This window comes from Halichoeres trimaculatus, unplaced genomic scaffold (genome assembly GCF_033239565.1).
Source record: "Halichoeres trimaculatus isolate MK-OKI-2021-1 unplaced genomic scaffold, fHalTri1.1 fHalTri1_scaffold_8, whole genome shotgun sequence".
Lineage (NCBI taxonomy): Eukaryota > Metazoa > Chordata > Actinopteri > Labriformes > Labridae > Halichoeres > Halichoeres trimaculatus.
In genome coordinates this window covers 37,222,400-37,246,383 of record NW_027437186.1, presented here as the reverse complement: position 1 = coordinate 37,246,383, position 23,984 = coordinate 37,222,400, and the positions used below count along the sequence as shown (strand labels likewise).

The window sequence follows — 23,984 nt, the reverse complement described above, 5'->3', positions numbered from 1 at the left end:
CCACACGACCATTTCAAAAGTGAGTACCTGATAATGACCTGTGGCTTTAAACATGTATGTAGTCTTGATTTGAGTGTGTTCAGGGGTCATTTAAATTTAAAAAGGTTGTAAATTTAGTTTAAGCAAACTTTAGCATGCCATCATTGGCTTTAATCACATTAAAGATGATTATCCAACAACAAAGTTGTGGCTAGTGAAAATGCTGAGTGGCTAGGAACTCTGGGAAACCACTAGCTACAGTGGCTGGTGAGCACAAGTTAATACACGTTTCTATAATAATAAATTAACAAATTAAGTACTTTAAATTATTAGAAATTATGCTTTACATGTCTATTAATATTGATATTTTTTTATTATTGTCTTGTTTCTTATTGGACAATTTTTAAGAAAGAATTAGCTGCGTTGCTTCTTGCGAGAAAGTCTGCCAAAAAGAGATCCAGCATGACCTCCTGAGGGTCATATGACAAATTTAAACACTGGTATTGGTTACTTAAGGTCTCTTTTATTTTTTTTTAAGTATTTCAGGACACCTGAAATGTATTGTGTGAGTGTAAAAGGCCAAAAATAGGTTTGTATCATAAATGGGATCAGGTGAACTGATTCTAATCAGATCTGTCCGTCTTAACTGGTGTATCCTCACTTTTTCAAGTTGAACAACCGTAAAATAAAAGTTATGCTCAACAAATCTGCTTTTCTCAGCCTTGGGTAATAAATTTAACTGAATTTTATACATACACACCCTAGATGACCCTTATTAGAGTCGCCTGAATGTGACTGCTTGAAGCCACTCAGGAAGAACTTTTGCCCAAACGTCTGAGCGACAACAAAAACTGTGGATGAAGTTTTAAAAAGTGACGTCCTCTCCCGTTCCTTAATTCATAAATATGCTTTGAAATTATCCAACTTTTATTACAAAAGTTTTGATCTTTTCTTTTTTTCTTGTCTGAAATTAGACGGAGTAAAGGATAAACTGTCAACAACAAAAAAAAGCATCCTCCTCTGAATCAACTCAGTCTCACCTCTCCGTGCGTCTCTGTAAGCTCCTGAGGGTAATTAAGCTATTAGCAATCAGCCTGACCTTTACTTTGAAGTTTTTTACTCCTCGATATGAAGCTTTAGCGCTGAGAACGTGCAGTAATGACTGCCAGGGGGAGCATCCTCATGGTGGGCAGGTTGCCGAGCACACTCCCTGTTGCCTGGCTGTGTTGTGCGGGCGCTGATAAGCATCCATTTTTCATCAGCTGCGAACTGTGAACTGAGTCTGACCTCACCTCACCGGCCCATCATCAGTCATCAGGTCACATGGTCTGAGCTGTTTGATCCGACTAATGGTGCTGACGGAGAGGAGCCGGGCCCAGCTATGGGAGCCTGCTGGGGTCATCCAGGGGGACTCTGATACCAGGATCTATAGGGATGCAAATGTGCCCGGCTGCCTGACCACTGCATCACAAAGGGAGTGAGAGAGGGCAGCTGCTCACATTAGTTTATCCGTCTGTGTGCGTGTCACAGCGGAGACTAATGCATGTGGCACTTTGTGTTGTTTCAGAGTTGTCTGAACATGAGAGTGATTAAGGAACTGTTTAAAGGGACTCAGAGGTCAAGGGTCATGAGTGATAAGTGAGGTCACAGGAGGTCGTCGGCGGTCGGGTTCATTAATTTCGCCTCATACTTGGCTCAGCAGAAACGCACAAAGCTGCTCTGGTTAATGTATGATTTCACTCAAAGTCACAACAATGGCGTCCTCCTTTAACCACGAAGGTAAACTTTAATTCATCACATCATGAGCTGAAAGAGTGGCCAGCTCTTTCTTCGACCTCTGTTTCAGCGACCTGATAAATGAATCCAGAAAACAAAAAAGCTAAAAACAAGGGCTGTCATTTTAACGCGTTAATCAGATTAATTAATTACACCACAAATTAACGCGTTATAAAAATTAACGCAGATTAATCTGGATCCCAAACCCGCAAGGCGTTCAAAGACGCACTTATTTTCAAATGTCTGGCATTTACAAACCATTTGTCCTACTTGGAAAAAGTGGTGTTCTCGTTAGATTCTCAAATTTCCCACGGTCCCTGAATGTATCGCACATGAGGTCAGCAACATGCTTTAAACCGGGGGGAAAACAAGAGTGATTTTTGGGGGACTGCCTTCCATATCTTGTTTATTCACACGTCCTTTTTGAAAATCTGCAGAAAATCAACCGTTTGCTCAATTCTGTAAAAAACAGATAATTCTACACTCTTTACTGCATCAAACAAGCCCTGAATGATCGATAAATGTCCTGTATTTAAATCTAAAGAATTCTTTGAAAATTTGCTTCCATCTTCCTGGTGTCATGTTTCAGCTTGGGGCTGCTCTGCACCAATGAGCAACAGTTTGTGTGTTCAGAGCATGTTAAACTGAGAATACTTCACTTTTCTTTGATCCAAGACTTGAAAAAAGTGTTTTGTACATAGTTCCTCACAGTTTTTAGCCTTTAGCCCTGGTTCTCCTGACCTCATAGAAGTATAGAAGTTCATATTGCAGTGAAAATTGAGTCCACATCGAGTAAAAATGTGACAGAAGCAAAAACCGTCCTAAAAATCAAACCAGCTTATCTTAGGTGCAGGACTGTGTAGATTTTGTAAAGATAGAACCATAAAACTTTTTCCATGTGTTTCTTGTGCCTCAGAGTACCTAAAAATGTGTTATTTTTAAATGTTATTTAATGTTTTTTAATGTAATTTTAATGTCCTGGAATTCAAATTCTTTATTTTGGGACCTTAAGCAGATATGAGATCAAAATGCGATTAATTCGATTAATTAATTACAAATCCTGTGATTAATTAGATTAATTTTTTTAATCGCCTGACAGCACTACTAAAAACAGCGGTGATCTCATCAACACTCTCTGATTCGGCGCTGTGCTCGAGCAACATCACGCCTCTCCATAACTCCATAGCTTTTATAGACCCACCTGATCAACCTGAGAAGCCGGTGATGCAAGATAATCTAAGGTCTCTTTGAACGAGAAACTGAACCGTTTTTGTTGGAAACAGATTTTTCTGTTCCTGCTTCAGGCCTGAAAAATTAATGTGACGAGTGTTATCTCTGTCAGAGATAACATGCTGTCAGGGTGGATTAATAATCAATTACCAGCATCCAAATTTTATCACTTTTATTTCTAGGAGATCAGAACTCTTTTTGCTGCATCACACGGAAAGTGTGCGCTAAAGTAAAGCAAGCAATGTGAGTTAATGTGATGTATATTTAGTGTAAAGGGCAGGGATGGTGTATGCTTAAGGTCTGGGTAGAAGCTTTTAGCGGCTCCCCTCGCTGTAATTAAAGCTCCACTGTGTTAAGACCTCGTGGGTGAGTGCATGTGGGTGTGTGATATATATTTTGTGTGCTTTTGTGTCAGAGTCTGGTCAGCGTTTGAGCGTCGTGAGCGTAATCTGAAAGGCATTAACTTTATGTTCACGGGATCTGCTGCTGGAAGCATTAGCAGAGCGAGCTAATAGGCTATTTTACTGCTTTCTGCATGTGTACCTTTTCATCGGCTGCAACCGTGTCATTAAGTGTGCAGCCTGCAGCCCCGAGCGGTGTGTATATACTCTGTCCTCTGCAGGGACGGGCATCCCCATCTGGGTGCACTGCCTGCACCACCCTCCATATGGTGGCTCGTCATTAGTTTCCTGTTGCCCCGGCGCCCGAGGTCCATCAAACCCCAGAGTCCAATCCCTCCGCAGCCCTACTTCTCCTCCTCTGTGACATTTCTCTCTCCGGCCAATCGGATAAGTCACACATGGCTTGGCGGCACGAAAGAACAGCAGCAGCCTGGAGCAGATGTTGCTGCCCGTGAAGTGGAAAACTGGGTTTCAAGAACAGTATGTGAGTTATTGTTAAAGAGTTCACCGTGTCTCCGAGTGGGATGTGGTTTTGAGTTACGAGCCGAGACCCCGGGGTTCAGATCTTTTTTGAAGATAAAATTCAAAGGGTTATGTTTTTTTGTCTCCGAGCATTTCTTATTGTGCGCAGACTTCAGGGATATGAATGAATAAAGCAGATCTATTGTAGCGCTGCTCACATTTGTATAAAAATGAATTTTATGAGCGGTAAACTTAGACCGATTGCACAACCCCACAAACACATGACGGGTTAGCCGTAAAGGAAGCCAAATAAAGCAGCGCTATAGGCTTTTTAAGGGTTTTTCCATTCCCAAAGTAAGAAAGAGCAAAGTTATTTTTGTCCACTTTTATTCTGTAATATGACCAATATTTTCATATTCAAGTGTGTATGAAAAAAAGTCACTGGTTTCTTAAAAAGCTAAATACAATAAGCATTGGATCAAGGCACATACAAGACTGGCCAAAGGGCATACAATGCACTTTGGTTTTCAATTGTTAAGAACAGTTAACTTCAAATTGTGGAAACATAAAAGTGTGTTCATTTGGAAAATAATACAAAATAATACTCATAACAAGGAGTCGCTGCCACTGTGGGGAGTCGGATGAAAGCCAACACGTTTCGTCTTTTTGGCCAGGTGACGAGAATGACGTATGGTACATGGTACTAAAGAATGCCGCCATTGTCGTTTGGCCTTTGTTGGCTTGTACAAATAGAGACGGTGGGGGGTCCTCTGTGTCAGCCTGTCCAGTCTACGTGTTCGGAGGAGCTCCTTAAGGTCTGTGTGCTTTATCTGCCCTGTGCTGTGGCCTACAATCCTATCAGAAACACCCGCTCGGGTCGCCTGGCCTCGCCTCGCTGTGTTTCTTCTTTTTGCAAACAGGAAAAAAAGAGAAAATCACACACTGAACAAAGCAGAGAAATAAAGCGTCGGCACCTCATGTTTAGATTCTCGTGATCGATACCTGGTGAATACTAGAGCGACACGCTTGGTCCGAAGTACGCGGAGGCAGCTGCTGACTGCTCCTTCTTTTCGAGGGCCTGCTTTTTGCAAATTAGTCGAAGAGCTGTGCCGTAGTTTTACTTCATGTCATTTTTTTGCCTTTTTGTTTTTCAGACAGCCACAAAGTTAAAAGAATGACCTGTGCTTATACTACAAGGTTTTCTAAGGTCTGATTGTTCAACACAGCAATGAAAACCCACTTTCACAGTTGACAAGTCATCATATCTCAGTGTAACACAGAGTTTCTTTTAGTTGGTCGATAACCTTAAGCAAAGGAAATACAGTACAAATTACTACAAATCCCTAAAATATAGAATTGCAGTTAGTCACAATACCCACTGATGGTTCAGTGATGGCCTGCAACAGGAACGTTCTCCGTCTTCATAAAATGTCCTTAAATATAAATTATATGGCAAATGTACAGAACATTGCTTCCTTAGTCTTATAGATCCAGTGTTTTGTAAAAGTCTCGCCACTCGTTTTAAGTCGCACACTCTCCGTGAATGGCCATGCGCAATATCATGAATGGGAATGATCTGAATCTGGTATTCCACTGTCTCTGTAGCTCCTGTTGTTGATATTGTTCTCGCTGTGAGGGCTTTTGTATAAACTCAGGCCATTGGGTGGGAAAATTGTGTGTATCACAAACTCCTCCTTGGACACAGGCAGGTGATTTATAGGAATCATTTGAAAAGAAGTCTCTCGGATTTCCAGGATGGAGTTGTCCTTCTTAGTGCCGGCTTCAGCGTAGTCGTCCTTTCTCCGACGGCCCTTGTTGTAGGTGCAGTTCCTGGAAAAAAGTGAACCGTTCCTGTGGACGTACCAGCACACCAGTGCCAACATGATTATTGCCAAAAGCGCCACAGCCCCTCCGATAATAGCAGCCAAAGGCAGACTGGAATTTTTGTAAGGCTCTTTCTCCTGCTCTCTGTTCAACGTGGTGGTCGGGTTGTAGGATTTGTGAGAACCGGTCTCTGTCTCTATGCAAACGGGGGTCTCGTCTGCCAGGTAAATGTTGCTGGTCTCCATGGGGACCATGCATATCCTATAGGAAGACTCTGGCTCCAGCGCGGTGAGCAGGTACTCCGTCCGCTCCCCCTGCACGATGGTCTCGGTGATGGAGCCGAAGGGAGGGCTGTGACCCAGCTTCAGCCAGCTGAGCCGCAGGGCCGTCATGGGCTGCGACACTCTCCATGATATGTGAATCGCATCGGCGCTGCTCGACTTCACACTGATGGTGATGATCTTTCTGCCCGAAGACGTGGTGGTGCTGTGGTAATTCCTGCCAAAGTCCGGCCCCTTGACGACAGGTCTCTTCGTCACAAACGAGGGCCACTGAGGCTGCGAGGGCCGCGGCGTGTTGGACACCGTGCTGGTCTCGTACGTGGAAATGATCTCCGAGTCCGAGCAGTCAAACATGTCTGTGGTCAGGTCTTTAATCGCCATGCCTTTGACCTTATCGGGACCCTGGCACATGAAGCCCCGCACATTCACCTTGGAAGGCAACGACCGCAGCCAGTCGCGCACCCATTTCATGCGGCACGTGCACTGCCAGGGGTTGTTTCGTAGCAGGAGCTGCGTGAGGTTGTCCAGGTCTTCGAACACGCCCTGAGGCAGGCTGCTCAGGTTGTTCCCGGACAGGTCCAGGCGGTACAGCTGCCTGAGGAAGGCGAACGCTCCAGGAGGGACCCGGTTGATGTGGTTGTCTTGCAGCTGCAGCTTCTCCAAACTGGTGCCTGGCAGGTTGGCGGGCGGCGACGTCAGCGAGTTCCTCACCAGCGAGAGCTCGGTCAGATTGATGAGGTTTATGAAAGCCATCTCCCCAATCCCGCGGTTGTTGAGCAGATTCCCGTCCAGGATCAGCCTCTTCAGGTTGATGAGGTCTTGCAGCGACTGCTCGGAGATGGAGGAGATGCGGTTGTCGTCGAAGCGCAGCTCCTCGATGCTCATGGGGAGGCCTGAGGGGATGGTGCTGAGGTGGTTTCTGGAGAGGAAGAGCAGCCTCAGGTGGTTGCTGTCCCTGAAGGCCCCTTCCTCGATGCTGACAGCCGACACCGAGTTATCATCCAGGTGCAGCTCCTCGATGTAGGGGATCTGAGCTAGGGAGGAGTGGGTGATCATCCGCACGTTGTTCTCCTGTAGGTGGAGCTCTTTCAGCCCCAGAGGCAGGTTAGTGGGGAACTCGTCCAGGTTGTTGCAGTAAAGGTAGATCTTCTCCACGTTCACCAGCCTGCGGAGCTCGGCGGGGATGCCGGAGCTCTTGATGCGGTTGTTTTGTAGGAAGAGGACTGTAGCGTCTAAGGGCAAGCCGGTCGGGATGGAAGTCAGGCCACGGTCGTTGCAGTAGATGAAGGTCCCGTCGCAGCGGCAGGCGGAGGGACACGAGGCAGAGGTCACCAGGGGGTTGGCGAGGCCCAGCAGCAGCCCGATCCTGACGAGGAAGAGGATAAAGGCCTTGCACTGACGCACCATCTTGAAGCTGGCAGTCTAATCACTCACGAGCCCCTGGGGAGAAGACACAAGGGTACGTTTAATGCACGGGGCCTTTAAAGGAGAGCCAAATCCCTCATCATCGCTGGGTTTTTGAAATGCTGCCTGCAGCACTTTCTAGATTGAGAATCAGTTTCATTCCTCCTATTATCTGAACTGATCATTAGTGTTGCTGGACAGTAGAAAGAAAGTGAAACTTCAGTTTTGTAGCATAAACAGTTTTCAGGGGAGCTGATTTTGCAGCATGCGCAGAATTCGAGGGGTAAAAATACCCTCAGATGTGACCGCCATTAGCAATAAAAGCGCTTTTATTTGCTCATATTTAGAAACAAATGCTCCAGCTTGAATTAAATCTCCGTGCCTCAGCTTTTCAGGCCCTGCTCGTGAAACGTAATAGCATTCCTGACTTGTTTTACACGTTTCTGTATCTAAAGGCTGCCTTTCATCGCTGCAGACCATGAGAGGGAACAGAGTCAGGCTTTGTTGATGAACTGTTGTGAAACCGACATACTCTTAAGTCCTGTTGGATCATCCGTGCCTTTTCACATTTGAATTCTGGGCTTTAACAAGGCCCTTACAAGGAAGAAGAGAAGAAGAGGCCCGGGTAGGGAAAAATCCCAATAATACATCTCTGTTTGGAAAGGTTGTTTCACTCGAGGTTGAAATTTAGAGCTGCTGAAACTCGCAGCAGAAGGAGCCAACTGGCTGCCTGTCTTTTTTCCTCAGTATCAATTTGTAGTTACCTTTTAATTAGGCTAATACTGATTTATTGCTTTAATTACGCATTCCTGCCTTGACCTCTCTTCCTGCTCGTCTCATTAGAAAACCGTGGCGTGGTCAGTGAAGTGGAAAGGAGCAAAGCCATCTGTATTTGTCATACCTGATTTAAACGATGCGGTAAATCCTTTCCAGCCACCAAAAATCCAATCAAGCTTTCCTCTTGAATCGGCGGTTATCCTCTCTGAAAGGGGAAGTTTGTCCGAGGGGTTTCTGCTGATATCCTGCCCAGGTCAGTGTTTGCTGAGCTGATCCTTGTTTGGACGATGACCTCCTCTGTGTTGTCAGAGGCTCATGCTTTCAATGCCTTTACCATGGCAGATAAGCCTGTAGAAAAAGCATCCCCTCTGGCTGGCGAAGCGAGCGCTCTCAGGTGATATTAAAAATCCTAATGGGTGCAGGAGTTGTCCAGCTCAACAGCCATAACTGCAAATTAGATGTCTGTTGTGTTGTATAGTGATCCGTGCGTGGGGCGCTCCGCTCCACAATCAGGCCCGACAGGCATGATGAGTAGACTCAAAGCTGGTCTGAGCCATGCCAATCCCCGGCGCCACAGGCTCGATCCAGAACCTGCTCGCTGCTGTACTCCACGTCTTCAGGAAGCCCAGAATCCTCTGCTTCCTCGTCAAGCCTGGAAACACATTAATCCACTGATCTGGTCCCGTTTTTTTTCCAGAGGAGAAACCCAAACTCTCCTCGAAAGAGCGAATCAGTCGTCCTTCTGCGTCCGGCCGTCCTCATGCATCTGCACCTGCGCTGTCCTCACACCTGGGCTGGTCAGCTGAGAAGAGACAGACACAGAGGCACATTTAGCTCACTCATTGATTTAACACGAATAAAAGTCATCCAAATGTGCTGAAATCTGTTTTAGATAAAGAATTTGTCTGAAACTGAACTTTAACCTCTCCTACATTGTTGATTTCTTATCTAGAAACAGCCTTTCCCCTCGCCTCTGATTTAGCCCCGTGACCTTTAGCAACCCGTCACTTTGACAACCCACATTTCTTTCAGGAAGGAATGCATACGAAAGACAACAGTGATCTGGACCCTGACACAATGGAGGAGGGTGGAGCCCCCCCCCCTCACCCTCTGAATCCAGCTCCCTGCTTAAAATTAGTCCTTGGATTGTGAAACGAATCAGGAAAGTGAGATTAGATCCTTGGATCCAGTCAGCGCGGGGTGATTTCCTCCCATGGTTTAAAGCAGGGGTTCTCAAACTTTGAATTGAGCTACATTTATACTTTACAAGCAACTTTGAGGACGTGTTACTTCTGAAGCAGTGGTGTGCACAGAGGGGGGACAGGGGGGGCCTAGCTGCTGCAAAAAACCTGCTGACGTGACCTTAAAGGAGCCAAACATGGGCTGAAAACACACTTAACTGCCTTCTTGAAGGCAAAAACTCACACTATAGGTGCCTTTTTTCTTTTCTTGCCCCTGCCCTTTGGAAAGTCTGCGCACGCCCCTGCACCAAGGTGTTTTATTTGAGTTTTTTTTCTATTTCTATACATAATGCACACTTTTACAGCCTTCTTTAAGTTAATCTGTGGAGATTCCTGGGCCTTTACTTTGAGAAACACTGGTTCAAAGCGTTCCCGACCGAATTTTATAGGTATCGACCGAATTCCCCTTGCGAAGGAAAAATATAAAAAGGAAATTCCTCCACCGATTGATCGAGTAATTGGATGAAACACATTTTTGTTAAGTTAAAGAGCAGTTATTTTTCAAATGAAAATTTGTTTCAAGCAAGTGTAAAATCAAGTGACTTTGGGTGATAAATTTCCAAGTTCCGCGCGATCTGATGAGATATGAGATACAAGCAGCTGATGCAGATGAATACATGCTTTCATATCAGTCTCCAAACTCCAGAAAAGAAGCTAGATTTGTTGCTAGTTGCTATTTTGAAAAAGAGGTGGCTTGAGAGGTCTGAAAACTCTCTAAATATGGCGTCAGCTCTATTTGAAATGCCACTCTTTGATCTTTTTTAAAATTAAACGATTCCTCGAGGCAGAGAAAATTCCTCGATCATTTTTTGTAATCGAGTACCTCGAATTATTCGAGGAATAGTTTCAGCTCTAGTGCCAAAATATTTTTTTTTTAAAATGTATATTGTAATATATTATTTTTCCAATACAATTTCCAATATATGATATATTTGATAAAATAATATATTGAGGGTACATATACAATATATTATATATTCATGAAATATTTTGCAATATATAGGAAAATATAAATACTAATTCTCATATATGGGAATATATTACCTAATCTATGATATGATATTTTCCAATATGCTTCAATTTATTTTTCTTTTGTAAGTGTCCGTTAAAAGTACCAGGTACCAATTCACGAAAAATCACAAGGTGCCATGTTTAGGTACCTGAATGCATCATTGTGACTATGAGGGAGTGGAAGAGTAGGTGATTTTCCACGCTGGACATGAACGCAGCATTATAAGGTTGTAAATTGAAGAATTGAATAAAACAAATTGATATTTTTTTACAAAATAAACACAAAAAAGTACTGTTTGTTGGTACCAAATCGTTTCATCCCTACTCCTGACGAATGAAGCCCGTTTGGACTGAGTTTGGAGATTTGGAGATGAGGGCTGGCTCCTGCATCCATCCCTGTCAGCGCGTGTGTGTGACCCCTCACCCCGCGGCCCGTCCTTCCCTCTTCACTCCCTGTTTGCAAAAATAGAATCTCCTCTGTCTGAGAAAATGTTATGTTTCCTCTTTCAGCACAATAGCTCGGTGCCCTCACGCGGAGCCGGGGCCTGTGACCTGCTTTCAGACATGCTACGCTGTAAAACACGCAGAGGTAAATTAGGAACAAGAGGCTCGGCCATTTAACAGTCGTGGCTCCATGACAAGGAGGAGATTAGGGAACTGAGAGGCTTGTAACTTGATTACAACTCCTGAGATGCTGTCTAATAATAACGCCCTCCCTTCCTTCTGCTCCGTCCAAACACGGCCCCTCGGTTCAGTATTACATTAGCAGTAGATTAGAGTCCCGGGAAAAAGCACCAGATGTGACCTCTGCTAACTTCTGGAGTCTGACGAGATGAAATTCAGTAATGGAGTTTAGAAAATGGCGGGATGATAAAGGGATACGTGCCGTTTCTGTTGGAATGAACTTTTAATGCAGCACTTAGTCGAGCTTTTCCACGTCTGAATAGCCTCTTTCACCTCATTCTGCAAAGTTCTCCATCCTCTGAATTGAGTTAAGTATTTCGTCTTCATTTGATTGGAATCCCTCAATTCTCAGCATTACATAAAAGGAAGTAATAGTCTCTGCATTCCCGTCTTATCGAGGGAGCCCAGAGACCTATCAGCACTTGGAATAATAGGTTTTTAGGGTTGTGGGACAGAATGATTGTCTGCATAAATATCTCCACGGGTGATATGGCGAAACGTTTCTGCTTAGTCTGCGTTTCTTTCACCACCACGGCTTCGTTATCTGCTGATTTAACACGCTCTGACTCAGTGTCCAGTGTAAAAAAAGTCAGGACGTGTGGTTATTCATCGGGATATAGTGGGAGAGGATGAAAACACAGAGTATAGCATCATGTGTCTGCTTCATGCTAACGGGGAGCAAAGTCAGGCCTCCGGGCTTTTTTTTTTTCCACGCTCATCGGGTTTCAGGAGAGTGGCCCCTCGCCATTGTTGGCTGAGGCGAGCATGTGCAGGGAATGCACAAAGTTTACTTTTTAATAAACTGAAATGTATGCACCCCTATAGGCAGGCGCGCACTTCCTCTTCCTGTGCGGACAATAACTTCAAGAGCAGCAGAGGCTGAGTTCAACATTTTAGTGATGGATGCTCCTCTCCATCGCTCTAATAAGCTCGGCAGGCCGACAGGGGATTTCTCCAGCAGTCCAAGTGGCTTCTGCTTCATTTAATCTCAACTGGCAAAGTTAAATTGAGCATCCTGGTTAAAAAACTGTGTGTACAGCTAGTTACCTTTCAGTGGAGAGCGTGGGAGGCGCGCACAAAGCTGGACACTGATAGCTATTGTGAGCTCAACACGCATAAATGCACATTAGCCTGCTCTAACAGAGCCCGGGACTCTGTGCCTGCCCCCGAGTCATCGCGGCACAAGAAAGGCTGAGCAGAAACTCCAACAGAAACAATTTCATGGCTGTCAGAAGGAGTGCAGAGTCTAATGACTTCAGTAAAACACAGAATAATCCTACACAGGCTGCAGTTAGCAGGAGTAGTAATGGCTGGCTCCTCAATTATTCATGAGCTCTGAAATTAATTTTTGAACCACAGAGGAGCTCTCCATGGGGAAATCAATGTTGTTTGTATCTGCTGTTGATTATTCCTCCTAATTCATAATATAGTTTTGACTTCTGATGGATCACACAGGATTTTTGTTTGTGTTTTGCTTTAAAGAGATGTTTTTCCTGCAACATTTGCAGCTGGAAACATGAATTGTTTATCGAGCTCGTCTGGAATAAAAAAAACACAGAATTGGATTGACTTCCTGCTCATTTCTGACCGCTGTGTAACCTTGTGTCTGCCTCTGATTTACATATCTGTAAGATGTGTGCCAGCGGCCTGCTGTGCTGCAGAAACACAAAGGAAACATTCACGCTCACGTCTGATTCCTAGGGAGCAAAAATGTAGCAAAACATGCGAAAGAAATGTGTGATATGTGCTCTGCGGCCTCCTGGTGCTGAGTTGAGGACGGCGTGGACAGATGACCCGTTAGGAGCAGAGAGGGACGAGGAGTGAGGCCTGCGTGGGACACACGGGGGTCTCGTCTTTGTAACAGCCTGAAAGGAGAGATCTGTAGCAGCTGCAGTGGTTTTTCCCCACATGGGGGTGGTAGGCACTGCAAGATGAAACGTGTGTGTCTGTGTGTGACAAGCAAACACCAAAACACTCCATCGCCCGTCTCTGCAGGCGTGTTAACCTCCTCTCCTGCAGTTTCCAGGCTCTGCTCCTTCACGTTAAAGAGGGGGTGTTATTTGGAGTGGATGAATAAACGATGTAAAGATGTGGATTAGGCCTCCTTGGAGCTGGAGTCAGCCTGGGTTGCACTTTCCCTCCTCACACAGTCATATTTCATGCTTTCACTCCTCCTGCTGTAGTGACCTGGTTAGTTGTTAATCTGCGATCTGTGGATTTCAGCCTCGGGCAGTCATCAGCGGAGACAACTGGGTCTGTCCTCATGTCTGCCGTGTTTAACGAGCTATTTCTCCCTTTGTCTCCCAAACACACGCCTAACAAAGAGCTGCCATCACATCCAGTCAAGTTTGTGTTCACTGTTAGCCCTTTCAGCCTATCAATCATGCTTCAGAGCCTGGATGTCCTCAGCGCCTCATGGAGATGAAGGCGATGTTAAATTGGATTAACACACAACATGTCCTGGTGTTGCCAAGAAGACTCAGTCTGGGTGCAGAGCATGGGAAGTGAAGGCGCCAGCCTCTGTTTGTTGGATGATTTAATGGGATAAATATCAGGAGCGCTGCTTTGATTCATTAGCATCATAGATTGACATCAGAGAGTGCTGTCAGAGCAGGAGCTGGATGCTTATTAATGAAAGCAGCTGGAAAGCCTCACATTTAAAGTGGAGAGCTGCTAATGTCAGGTTGGAGGGTTTGGTGCATGAAGGAGGAAAAACTTCACATGGGTGATTTTACGCGTTTTGGAGCTGCGCACGGAGGATTTCAGAGACGCATTTAGCGGAGTTTCTGCAGCTGCCCCTTCGCGTCCAGCTCCGCGGGGTCTGCGCCGCAATTCCAGCCGCACACCGGGGTGTCTCCCCCGGCTGCGACACCGAGACCAAACCACACAGTCCCCCCTCTAATCCTGTCAAGTTTGTGTATTCACTGATTATTTCCCCACCGCTCTGAGAGATTTTCTCCGTTTTCTCCGTTCAGCGCGTTTTTCCTTTTCTTTTCTTTCACATGTTTTCCGCCGAGAATGTGATCGAAAAGCAAATTCAAGCGTGTCGCAACTCGGAATTCACGTCTGCAGACAGACAGAGAGAGGGAAAGGAAAGGAGAGGTGATGTTTGAGGGAGATTCACGCAGAATAAAGAGGGCGAAGCAGCAAGTTGCAGAGTCTGCTGAGCTATGCGGGCTGACTCTCTGTGCGTAAAGGAGGAATTTCTCTCATTTCTCTCATTTTGAGTTTACCTGCAGGGACATTCAGACTTAGACTTAGAGGAATCCACATTTTCAGGGCCGAGTGTTAAAAAAATAAAGCAAGAGAAAAAGAGGGCAACTAATGACAAGCAACTCCTGAGGATCCCGGAGTTTGAATTCCTTTCTGCAAGAAGAAGATTCCCCCAAAAAAAGCTGGAAAAGACGCATTCCCAACAGGCAGCAAAAACACACTTACCTCTGCAATCAACCCAAAAATGCACAGTAACAGGTATCCACTCAAACTGGGGTCAGAAAAAGCAAAAAGGGGAGCAGAAAAATGAGTAATCCAATCCGGGAGGTGAGGATCCGAAAAAACGAGCCCCGCGCACTCTCAGAGCTGGAGCTGTTGGAGTTTTTCTGCTCTGCTATGTTTACTGGAGCCTCCACACACTCACACACACATCTGCAGGCTGTGCAGGGGAAGAGGTGCACGGGTAGAGCTCAATACTAATGTGGAGTTGTGTTTGCCTCTAGATTCAGTCGAGCACTGATGTCATCTGGAGGAGGAGCCTCTCTGCCCCACTCCCTTTCTCTCCCTCTCAATGTATGCGTGTGTGTGTGTGCGTGTGTGTGTGTGTTTGATGCACAGGAAGCATGCAGTGTCACAGGGATACACTAGGGGGAGTGGAGGAAAGCAGAAAGCCGCTCCTCTCTCTGTCACAATGTGCATTTCTGAGCAGCATGTCCTGGCTGCTTGGAGAGAGGATTGCTCACTGGCAGAAAAAGCACAAAAAGCGTCGAAATGCTGTAAAAAATGAGAGTGTGTGTCCATTTGGAGGGAGAGGAACCCACAGACTCCTCTTTTACTATCTGCTTTCAGCTCATGTGTTGATTTTGCAGCCTCTTTAGAAACTTCATTTGCATATTTGTTGGAGATGTGTCATGAAAATTTGTGATGAGTTTTTGCGGCTGCAGGGGATTCGCCAATTTTCTCTGGGCGGCAGGTGTTCTCTTTTATTGAGACAGTGTGAATGTGTGTTTTTTTCTCCACTCTCAGACAATGAGGGATGTTTTTCTATTGTTAAAGCCAGAGGATTTTGTCCAAGCAGGTGTAAAAATTCTGATCTGAATATCTAAAATGCATAAAAAACATTTCTTTTCACTGTGAACTACAAAAAAAGCAGACGTTTGGAAAAACTTTGACAGCTTATGAATATTTTATCGTGTTGTCACAGCAAGACAGAATAATTCATAACTCAGATTTAGAATTGTGCTAATCTGTGTTGGTGTGTGTGCAGCGTCTGTGTTTACTGCAGAATCCAGGGTTTAGCCTCATCCTGGTTCGTCTACTTCCTGGATCACGACGAACCAGGTTTTTACAACATCAGGACTGAAAGACTTGGTGTCTGTCTTTACTCCTCGCTGTTTCTGCAGAAACACAAAGAGCAGACACAGGAGCAACCTCAGATGTTGGAAAAGAGCCTGTTTTAAGGAAGTAAACATGTCCTCAGGCTGGTTTGAAGAGAGCTCCTGTCTCTTTGGCTCAATCCTCTGTTCTTGATCGTCGTACAGAAGTTGAAGTTTCACAACTTTTTCACTTTGGTGGCAGAGTTTTTGATAAAAAGGCCTGATTGTAGGAACAGCTGATATAAGAGACAGCTGCTTAAAGGACAATAAAGTTGATCTAATCTAATCTAATCTAAGTTGCTGTTTGCCTGAAGATTAGACCATTGGACTCCATGTCGTCCCTATTTTTCTTGATAAGCAAGAAGGGGTTCATGTACCCTCTTTCTAATACAGTTTCAGCCAAGTACCCCCTTAAATGGATTAAAAAATGTTTCAGAGAATAAAATGGGAAAATAACATGAATATAAATCTGCTTTGTCTTCTTGTTATCCTCCTCATCGCGCTGTCACGAGCATACAAACCTACGTGCTGAAGTGTCAAAAGTTTTTGCATTCATTACTCAAGTAGAAGTATACAAGAGTTTAAAAAGACTTTTGTAGAAGTTGAAGTAACAACTCAAGCTTTTAAAGCTCCCATATTTTGCAAAAATCACTTTATTAAGTCTTTTAGTGAAATGTGTGGGTCTTTGTTTTTCCTCCCAGCCCACAAAATTTGATATTTAATGACCAAACCTGTTCTTAGTAGAGCTTGTGAATGTAAAATCCTGACCTAAAACCAGCTGTTTGGATTTTGGGGATTTGCCGACGTCAGCAATTCCCTTTTTTGACCAATCAGGAGCAAGTCTGACCTGATTGGTCCACCGGAGCAGATATGCCCAAGTTAAAGGGCCATCACTGCTCTGTTTTTGGCTATAAACAGCCACATAGCTCCATGCTCAAGCTTCCCATCTCTGAAGAAGACAGACTAAGTGTCTAGAGTTCATTTATCAGGAAATGTTCCAGCTACACTCAGTAAAACTGAGCATGTGTGTGCTAGTCACTTCACGGCCGACTGCTTTTCCAACTTTGGACAGTCCAACAGAGGGCTAGCCAATAGACTGGTCCTGAATCCAGGCGCATTACCAACCATCCTCCAACAAACCTGGGACCCTGGAAATGTGAGTATTTTAAATGCTGTGTGCTGTGGAGCAGATGGAAGAGCTTTTCCTCAGTGTCCCCCCTGTCTCTGTGTTAGCTTCAGGATGCTAACTTTAGCTGCAGTTAGCCTGTTGTTTTAGCCTGTAATGTTACGGTAAACCAGCATCTCTGTTTTCTAAACATTGTGCACTCGGAGCTCGTGGCGCCGCTCTCAGTGACGTGGAAGAGCGGGGCGGTATCAGCGGTGGCTCATTTACATATGAAGGCCACGCCCACTAAATCAGAGCGTTCTGAACAGAGGGGCTACGAGAGCCTGGAAACAATGCTGCTGTGCTTGATTTATTGGCTTTTTGGACCAAAACATGTTACTACCATTTCATGAAGACATCAATGATCCAGATTAAACTGCAGGAAAGGAGCAGGAGATGGGAGCTTTAAGTTAAGTAAAAGTGTAAAAGTCCTGGTTTCAAAACTACTTAAGGTATAAAAGTAAACGTAACTTAAAGGAGGGAACACACATGTCTGTTGTGTCGTTGCTGAAGTGTGGCGTGATTTGTGTCATGTCAGGTGTGATGCTTCAGAGTTTCCTGTCCACACATGCCACTGAGAGTGTGACCTTTCTCTTTCAGACAGGAAGTCCTTTCTGAGATTATTTTTAACATGGAATCAAAGATGGCGTGTCACAGTCTCAACAACATGTAATAAAACAACATGATAGAGAGAACAAAGAGAACTCTCTGGACTTTACTCTCTGAGTTTCCACACCAGCTCCTTTGTCCTCTTCAGAGTTTTTACCAGGAGGCTGCCAGCTCGAGGTTTGGACCAACTCAGGATGAAAATGTTTTTGGTTTGGGTTCACTCATGCGTCCTGTCAGGAGTCTTTTTGCATGTGTGTAGAAACGGAGAAGAACCTGGAAAACATTTCACTGCATCCTGGTTTCTGGACTTAGGCTCAGGCTTCAGAAAACCACAACGAGGCCTCGCAGACAGAAATCGAAGAATCCGTCATGATGTTAACACGCAGCAGCACAACAAGGATCCTTGGTTATGTAACATCAGCTGGACTCTACTCTGCATATTTACCCACTTTTTGATGTACACACAGTGAGTCACAGGTTGGAGGACGATGAATCAGCTGTAGGTGACTCTGAAACATGATTCAGGATGTGTTGACGTGGTTAAATACATTTTGATGATGCACTCTACATGCATCTTCAAGGGTCCTAAACCTGCAGCTCTTTGACTCCTTTGCAGTGGCTCCTTGTAGCTTTAAAAAAAAATCTTATTAACATTTAGTTGAACTAAATCTTCATCCCATCTGTCAATAAAGCCTGCCACCGCTCTACTTCACCTCCTACAACATCAACAGCCCACCAACTTTCCATGCACCTGTGGCTAACCTCAAGTTTTACAGCCCTGGGAAGATAACTACATCTACAAAAAGACTCATCTGGAAGAAAATACTGATTTTAATTCTGTGAGGATGGAGTCAACTAACTGACAACAAGCCAAATATACATGCTTGATTTGTGGGAAGACATTAGCAAATCAGCAGTAATGAGACAAGAATTATTATAAATATGTGTTATTCAATTCAAGTGTTCTTTCAAAAATTTTAGATTTTTTTTCATTTATCTTTTACTTTATGTTTTTCTAACAAAAGACAAAGCCAAGACAATTAAAATTAATATCAAAAGAGAGAGTTAAACAGGATACAGATTACAATAAGTCAACCAAAAATTAAATTGATTTAAAAGAATTAAAAAAAAGAAAGAAAGAAAATGAAAAAAAAAAACAGGAAAAAAGAGAGGAGTTAGTACAGTACATTTTTTTCTCCTTTATAAATTTTTGCAAATTTTAAAGTATTATTTAATTTTTGCAAATTTTTAATTTTCTTTTGAAGTTGTTGCATTTTTATCATTTTTTTAATTACAATTATTTTTATTTTTTTATTTTTTATTTTTATTTTTATTTTTTTTATTAATTTTGAAGTTTATAAATTAAAAAAATGTTTTTTTCCAATTTTTTGCTGATTTATTATTATTATTTAAAAAAATATATTTTAATTACAATTTTTTGTAAAATTTTTATAAATTATTTAAGATTCTTTATTCGATTTTTGCAAATTTTTTGAATTACAATTTTTTTAATATTTGGAAATTCATTAAAATTAAAAAAAAGAAACTAAGACATCACATGGTCAATACTATTCATTCAAAAACATTGTGTTTAGATCATGATTTACTTGATTTTAACTATGTACAGAATAAAGACCTCTAGTCTTTATTGTAAAGATAAAGTAGATTTTGTGTCTCCTGAATGACTTAAGTCCAGGTGAGCTGAGGAAAAACAGCTCCTATGAAAGTACAGGTTGCAGACCCCTGTGCGTGTTAGTCCGCCTGTTGATACAGTGAGGATCTATAAGTGACTCTGATTGGACAAACCCAGTCTGACCTTTGTCCCCTCCTACTTCCTGTTCCCTGTCTCTCTCTGGTGCCGTGTTTGAGCGAAGCCAAACAGCGGGTTTGATCCCTTCCAGGCTCGCAGCAGCAGCAGCAGTGACTCACACTCCTCGTCAGACTGTTTTCCAGCCGTCCTGACCCAGCTAACACTCTCCCATGCCCTGCGTCATATCCAGTGTCTCCCCCTCCGGCTGCCTGACAGGGCCGACAGCGCAGGCCGCGGCGCGGGGCTGCGTTAGAGCAGCTCTGTTAATCTGCTGCTGAATATCAGCTTCCTGTTCACGCCGGGGGATCATAGTTAGATCTATGGGTCCGATCAGCTGTCTGTGTGACGTGGAAACTCCTCGCTAACACGTCAGTCAGCGAGCACTGCTTTTTTCAATCAGCTTCAAAGGGAAATCTCAAGGGTCTTCATTCATTTTTGGTCAAATGAATCTGCTAAATCTGTTTCCACACATGCAGCCAGCGCTTTGGTAGAAATTTCTGGAGGTAGTCAGGTCAAGGAGATGTGAAAATGTAGCTGAAATACTGAGGAAACTTTGGATGTTAACTTTAAAGAGCAACACAAAACAGAGTGATCGTAAATCTTCAAGGTTGAAGAAAGAGAGTGATGTCTGCTGGTCTGATGAGACGGCGTTTGGACAGAGCTGAAAAACCGTCATCATGGCGTAACTCTCTGTCACGTTGTAAACATCACATCGAGGCTTTTACAGCCATCGTTTAACGCCACGTCCCGCCTCCTGAGACTCATCCCTCCTCCTCCTCCAGCAGGGTCAGACTCCACGCTGTGAATGTTTTTAAAACATCAGGCCAAAGCTCATGGAAATCTCCAAAAGTTAGTCGGTATGTGACGAAGTCTGAAGCCGTCTTTAGTGGTGCTCTGAGTCCACGGCCCTTCACGTCTCGTACAGACGCCTCGGGCTCATCGCTGCGCTGTGTTATAAACTCATTTGCTACTTTTTCAGAAGCTCAGAGAAACTGCAGTTAGTCACGTAGCGCAAAGATGGAGAGAGATTTGTTAGGTCAGAGGTCGTTCAGCAGCAAATCTGCCTGAAAACACGAGACCGAGTTTGACAATGTTTAAAATTCAAAAAGGAGACTTTGGCTTGTTTCACTTTTCTTTAATATCTTTGGAGGGTTTTGACTTTTATTGACTGAGCAGATGAGGAAGGAGAAGAAAGCAGAGAAAGGGAGGACATGCAGAGGCTGGGAGTTGAACCAGTGACCGTCGACCTCTGTAATCCATCCCAAAACGCTCATGCAGCCAAAGTGGCGTCAAACATGTTGTGATGTGGCGTTTTGGAAGCACTGGAGGTAAACGTGCTCACCTCACGCCGTCTTTCCCTGTAACACCTCTGCTCCACCTTTGACGCGTCTCTGAGAAACTCCTGATGAGGATGAGACGTTACAGCAGAGGAGGGACAGGACCAACGAAACGATGCATCACCAGACGGTTTAACATCAAAACAAATCATGATGCCTAATTTAAACAGTAGAAATAGTAACATATGCAAACCTGAGATTAATTATTTGAACAGATTTTCTTTCCATCTTATTTTGATGTAAGATTTATTTAAAAAGTCTTTTTTAAAACTTTTTTAAAGATAAAATACAATTTCACTTGCACTTTTGTGAAAGGGACGAACTTTGTTTTGCACAGTTTACCTCAGAGGATTAAAAAAGGAAGTCTCTTTAATTTGTTAAAAATGCAAGAAAATATATATATTTTTTATGTTTTATACATTTAGAAATATTTTTCTGTGTTTTAAATTTTGCATTCATGGTATTGCATGGTTTGTGTTTTGCAGTTGCAGAAATTACAAACACATTTTTTTCAGTCATTTTTTGTCTGCACGCTCAGACTGTAAAAACATTGTTTCGTTAACTAAAATTGAAAATTGCATTGAGTCATGAGTCAAGCGTAGTGTTACATCCCTACATTTTTATGTACCAACCAAATTCTGTTAATAGTACTGAGTACGGATTCATGTTAAACCAAAGGTACAGTGTTTTGGTACCTAAACGCATCCTTTTGACTGCGAGAGAGTGGAAGAGTAGGAGATTTTCCATGCCGGACATGAACACAGCATTACAAGGTTATAAATCACCAAACAGCAAAGGATAGGTACTTTTTACATTGGAAATGATACCGATGCAAGGTACCTGTCGGTACTCAACGGTAGAGGTCGACCGATATGGGTTTTTTGGGGGCCGATGCCGATGCCGATGCTTTCCAAATTTGGGCAGCCGATGCTGATATGCATAGCTGATTTTTCCAATTTGATATTCAGGCCGATTGTTAAATAAATATATATTTATCACATTTTTGTGAAACGCAGCAATTTCTGAGCAACTAAAAGAAATCTATTAAAACAAGTCGTGTCCAGTCCTCTGAACATTTATTCAGCTTTCAAAACAATGAAATATTTTGTCTGAGTAAACACACAATGTAACAAGCAGTAGTAAACATTCACACTCTTCTTAAAATGTCAAAAAAGAAATTTAAACTTATTAATATAATTTGAACAAAAGTATGTAATGTATCCAAGTGGTTCCACAAGTTTGAGGTGCTCATCTTCTTTGTGCCTGATCAAAAATTGCGTCATTTTATACAACGGATCAAAAATCGGCTTTTTAAAAGAAAATACGGCCGATGGCCGATAGAGACAAATGTCCAAATATCAGCCCGATATATCGGCCAGCCGATACATCGGTCTACCTCTACTCAACGGTACCAATTTTTTGGTTCTTTTATGTGTTTATGTGGTGATGAATATTATTTTTTTTAATAATAAAATCTCAAAGTTTTGAATTTAACATATTTACTTCTCAATATATAAACTTGTGATGCTGTGTTCATGTCCAACATGAAAATCTCCTACTCTTCCTCTCCCTCACGGTCACAATGATGCATTTAGGTACCGAAACATGGTACCGTTTGATTTTACAAGAATCTCTACTGGACATGCCGTTTTCCTTAATGTTGGGAGATCTGTGATCAGTGATCAGGTATTGGTGATCGGCCCATCCTTACATATGTAACTGATCTTATAAACTTCCAGGAAGGTCTGACAGCCAGACATTGTTGTTGTTGTTGTTGTTGTTGTTGCTCTGAGACCTAAAACTCAGGACACTTTATTGGTTATTGAAGTTAAAACATGAAGATTTGATTGTTTCACAGGTTTTGTTCAATGATTTTCAATAAAACAAAATTGGAACATTAAAGGTATATACTGTCAGTTATAAAAAATAAAACATAAAAATCTGTATCGGCCCAAATCAGTATCGGCAGTTCAGGCTTTTTAAAGATCTGTGATTGGCCAGAAAATTGTGATCCATTCACCCCAACCACTGCTACAGACAGAAAAGTACCAAAATGTAGTACCACTACCAGACACCATCATCGGTTTTTAATGTGAAAGGCACGCATCCTTACAGCAGAGTTTAGATATTGTGGCACTTTGAGCGTACATCAGTGGGCTGAGACAAAACATTGTTACTCTGACAACAGTTTGGGATGGACATGAAAAAATGTCAGAGACTCAGATTTTACTGCTACTGAAGGTTGGAGATGTTGGGCATAGTTGGTCTGAAATAAACAAACCTCTATGGATGTGACCTCCAGACTCCAGCAGACTTCCTGTCCCTGTGTCTTCACTCCACCACTCCTCACACGCTGTCCGTCCATGACCTGACGTGGACTAACTCCTCTCTGATGTTATTACCTCATTAGGACGCCGCGCGCCACACCAGGCCGACTGAGTGTGTGACCACTGCTGACACCTCAGCGTGGTTATTTAGCCAGGACAAACAGAGAGCGTGCTGCGGCTCTGGACCCAGCTCATGGGCTCACGCGGTTTAACCGTGATTGCCATCTTAACTGGAGAGCCTAATTGAACAGACACTTAAGCTTGGAGCATCTGCCAAAACTACTCAGACCTCCAGTGGAGATTTTTTTTAGCTTTGTTTGCTTTCCAGCTCGAGAGCCTCTCACTTTGTGCAGCAGACAATAGGATTTCTGGACAGATGTAGAATTCCTGCCTGCGTGCTGAGCGCTCAGAGGTGAAATCAAATCAAATCAAGCTGACTCTGCAGCGTCGTGTTTGTCTGGTTTGTTGATGAGCTTTAGCTCTGATCAAACAGCCCAGGTGTTGCTTGCCACAGCCTGGGAGGTGTGAAAAGGTCAGTGTGGACATCCTGACTGGATCCTGGTCCCCCCTCCAGGGGGACGACGCAGTGAAGCCTGGATCTGACCTCAGCGTGGCTCCTCTCCTGAATCGTCTGCAGACACATCTGTCAGCAGCAGCTGATTGAGCCTCTCGGAGACGTACAAAGAGCCCCTCTGGAGGGCGGCGGTGTTGGGTTTCTGTTATCTGAAGACCAGGGGAAATCTGCTGCTCTGTTCATCTTTTGTTGAAGAGGATGGGTGCCCTCCTCTCTGAGGATGCACTTCTCTCCAGCTGGCCAATTTCACCGTGTTTAGACAACAGACAGGTTGTTTCCTGCGCCGCCGTGTGCTTTCAGAGACAGTTAAATGTATTAGGCCACTTGATTTTGCTAAGTGCCGACTAAAGTGCCTTTCACTCTGGTCACAAAGACACGCCTCAGTGTGCTCCTGGTGTGTATCAGGCTGTCCTGAGCCCAGTTTTGGACTCAGTGCAGACTTTGGACCAGATAATTGATTTACTTTTTGCTCTTGCTTTAGAGGATCGATCGTAGTGCCCTAC

General features: G+C 43.7%; 2 protein-coding genes across 6 annotated transcripts in view; one reads left to right on the top strand and one right to left on the bottom strand.

Annotated features, from left to right (window-relative positions):
* macrod2 (mono-ADP ribosylhydrolase 2) overlaps positions 1-23,984 on the top strand; it is a 925,620-nt gene that overhangs the window by 172,563 nt on the left and 729,073 nt on the right. The window lies entirely within an intron of this gene.
* flrt3 (fibronectin leucine rich transmembrane 3) lies at positions 923-14,766 on the bottom strand. The gene is made up of 3 exons (XM_074676222.1): positions 14,509-14,766; positions 8,259-8,936; positions 923-7,393 (listed from the first exon to the last, which is right to left on the bottom strand). Exon 3 carries the CDS (start codon positions 7,358-7,360, stop codon positions 5,408-5,410), a length of 1,953 nt encoding a protein of 650 aa, XP_074532323.1. The 5' UTR covers positions 7,361-7,393; positions 8,259-8,936; positions 14,509-14,766; the 3' UTR covers positions 923-5,407.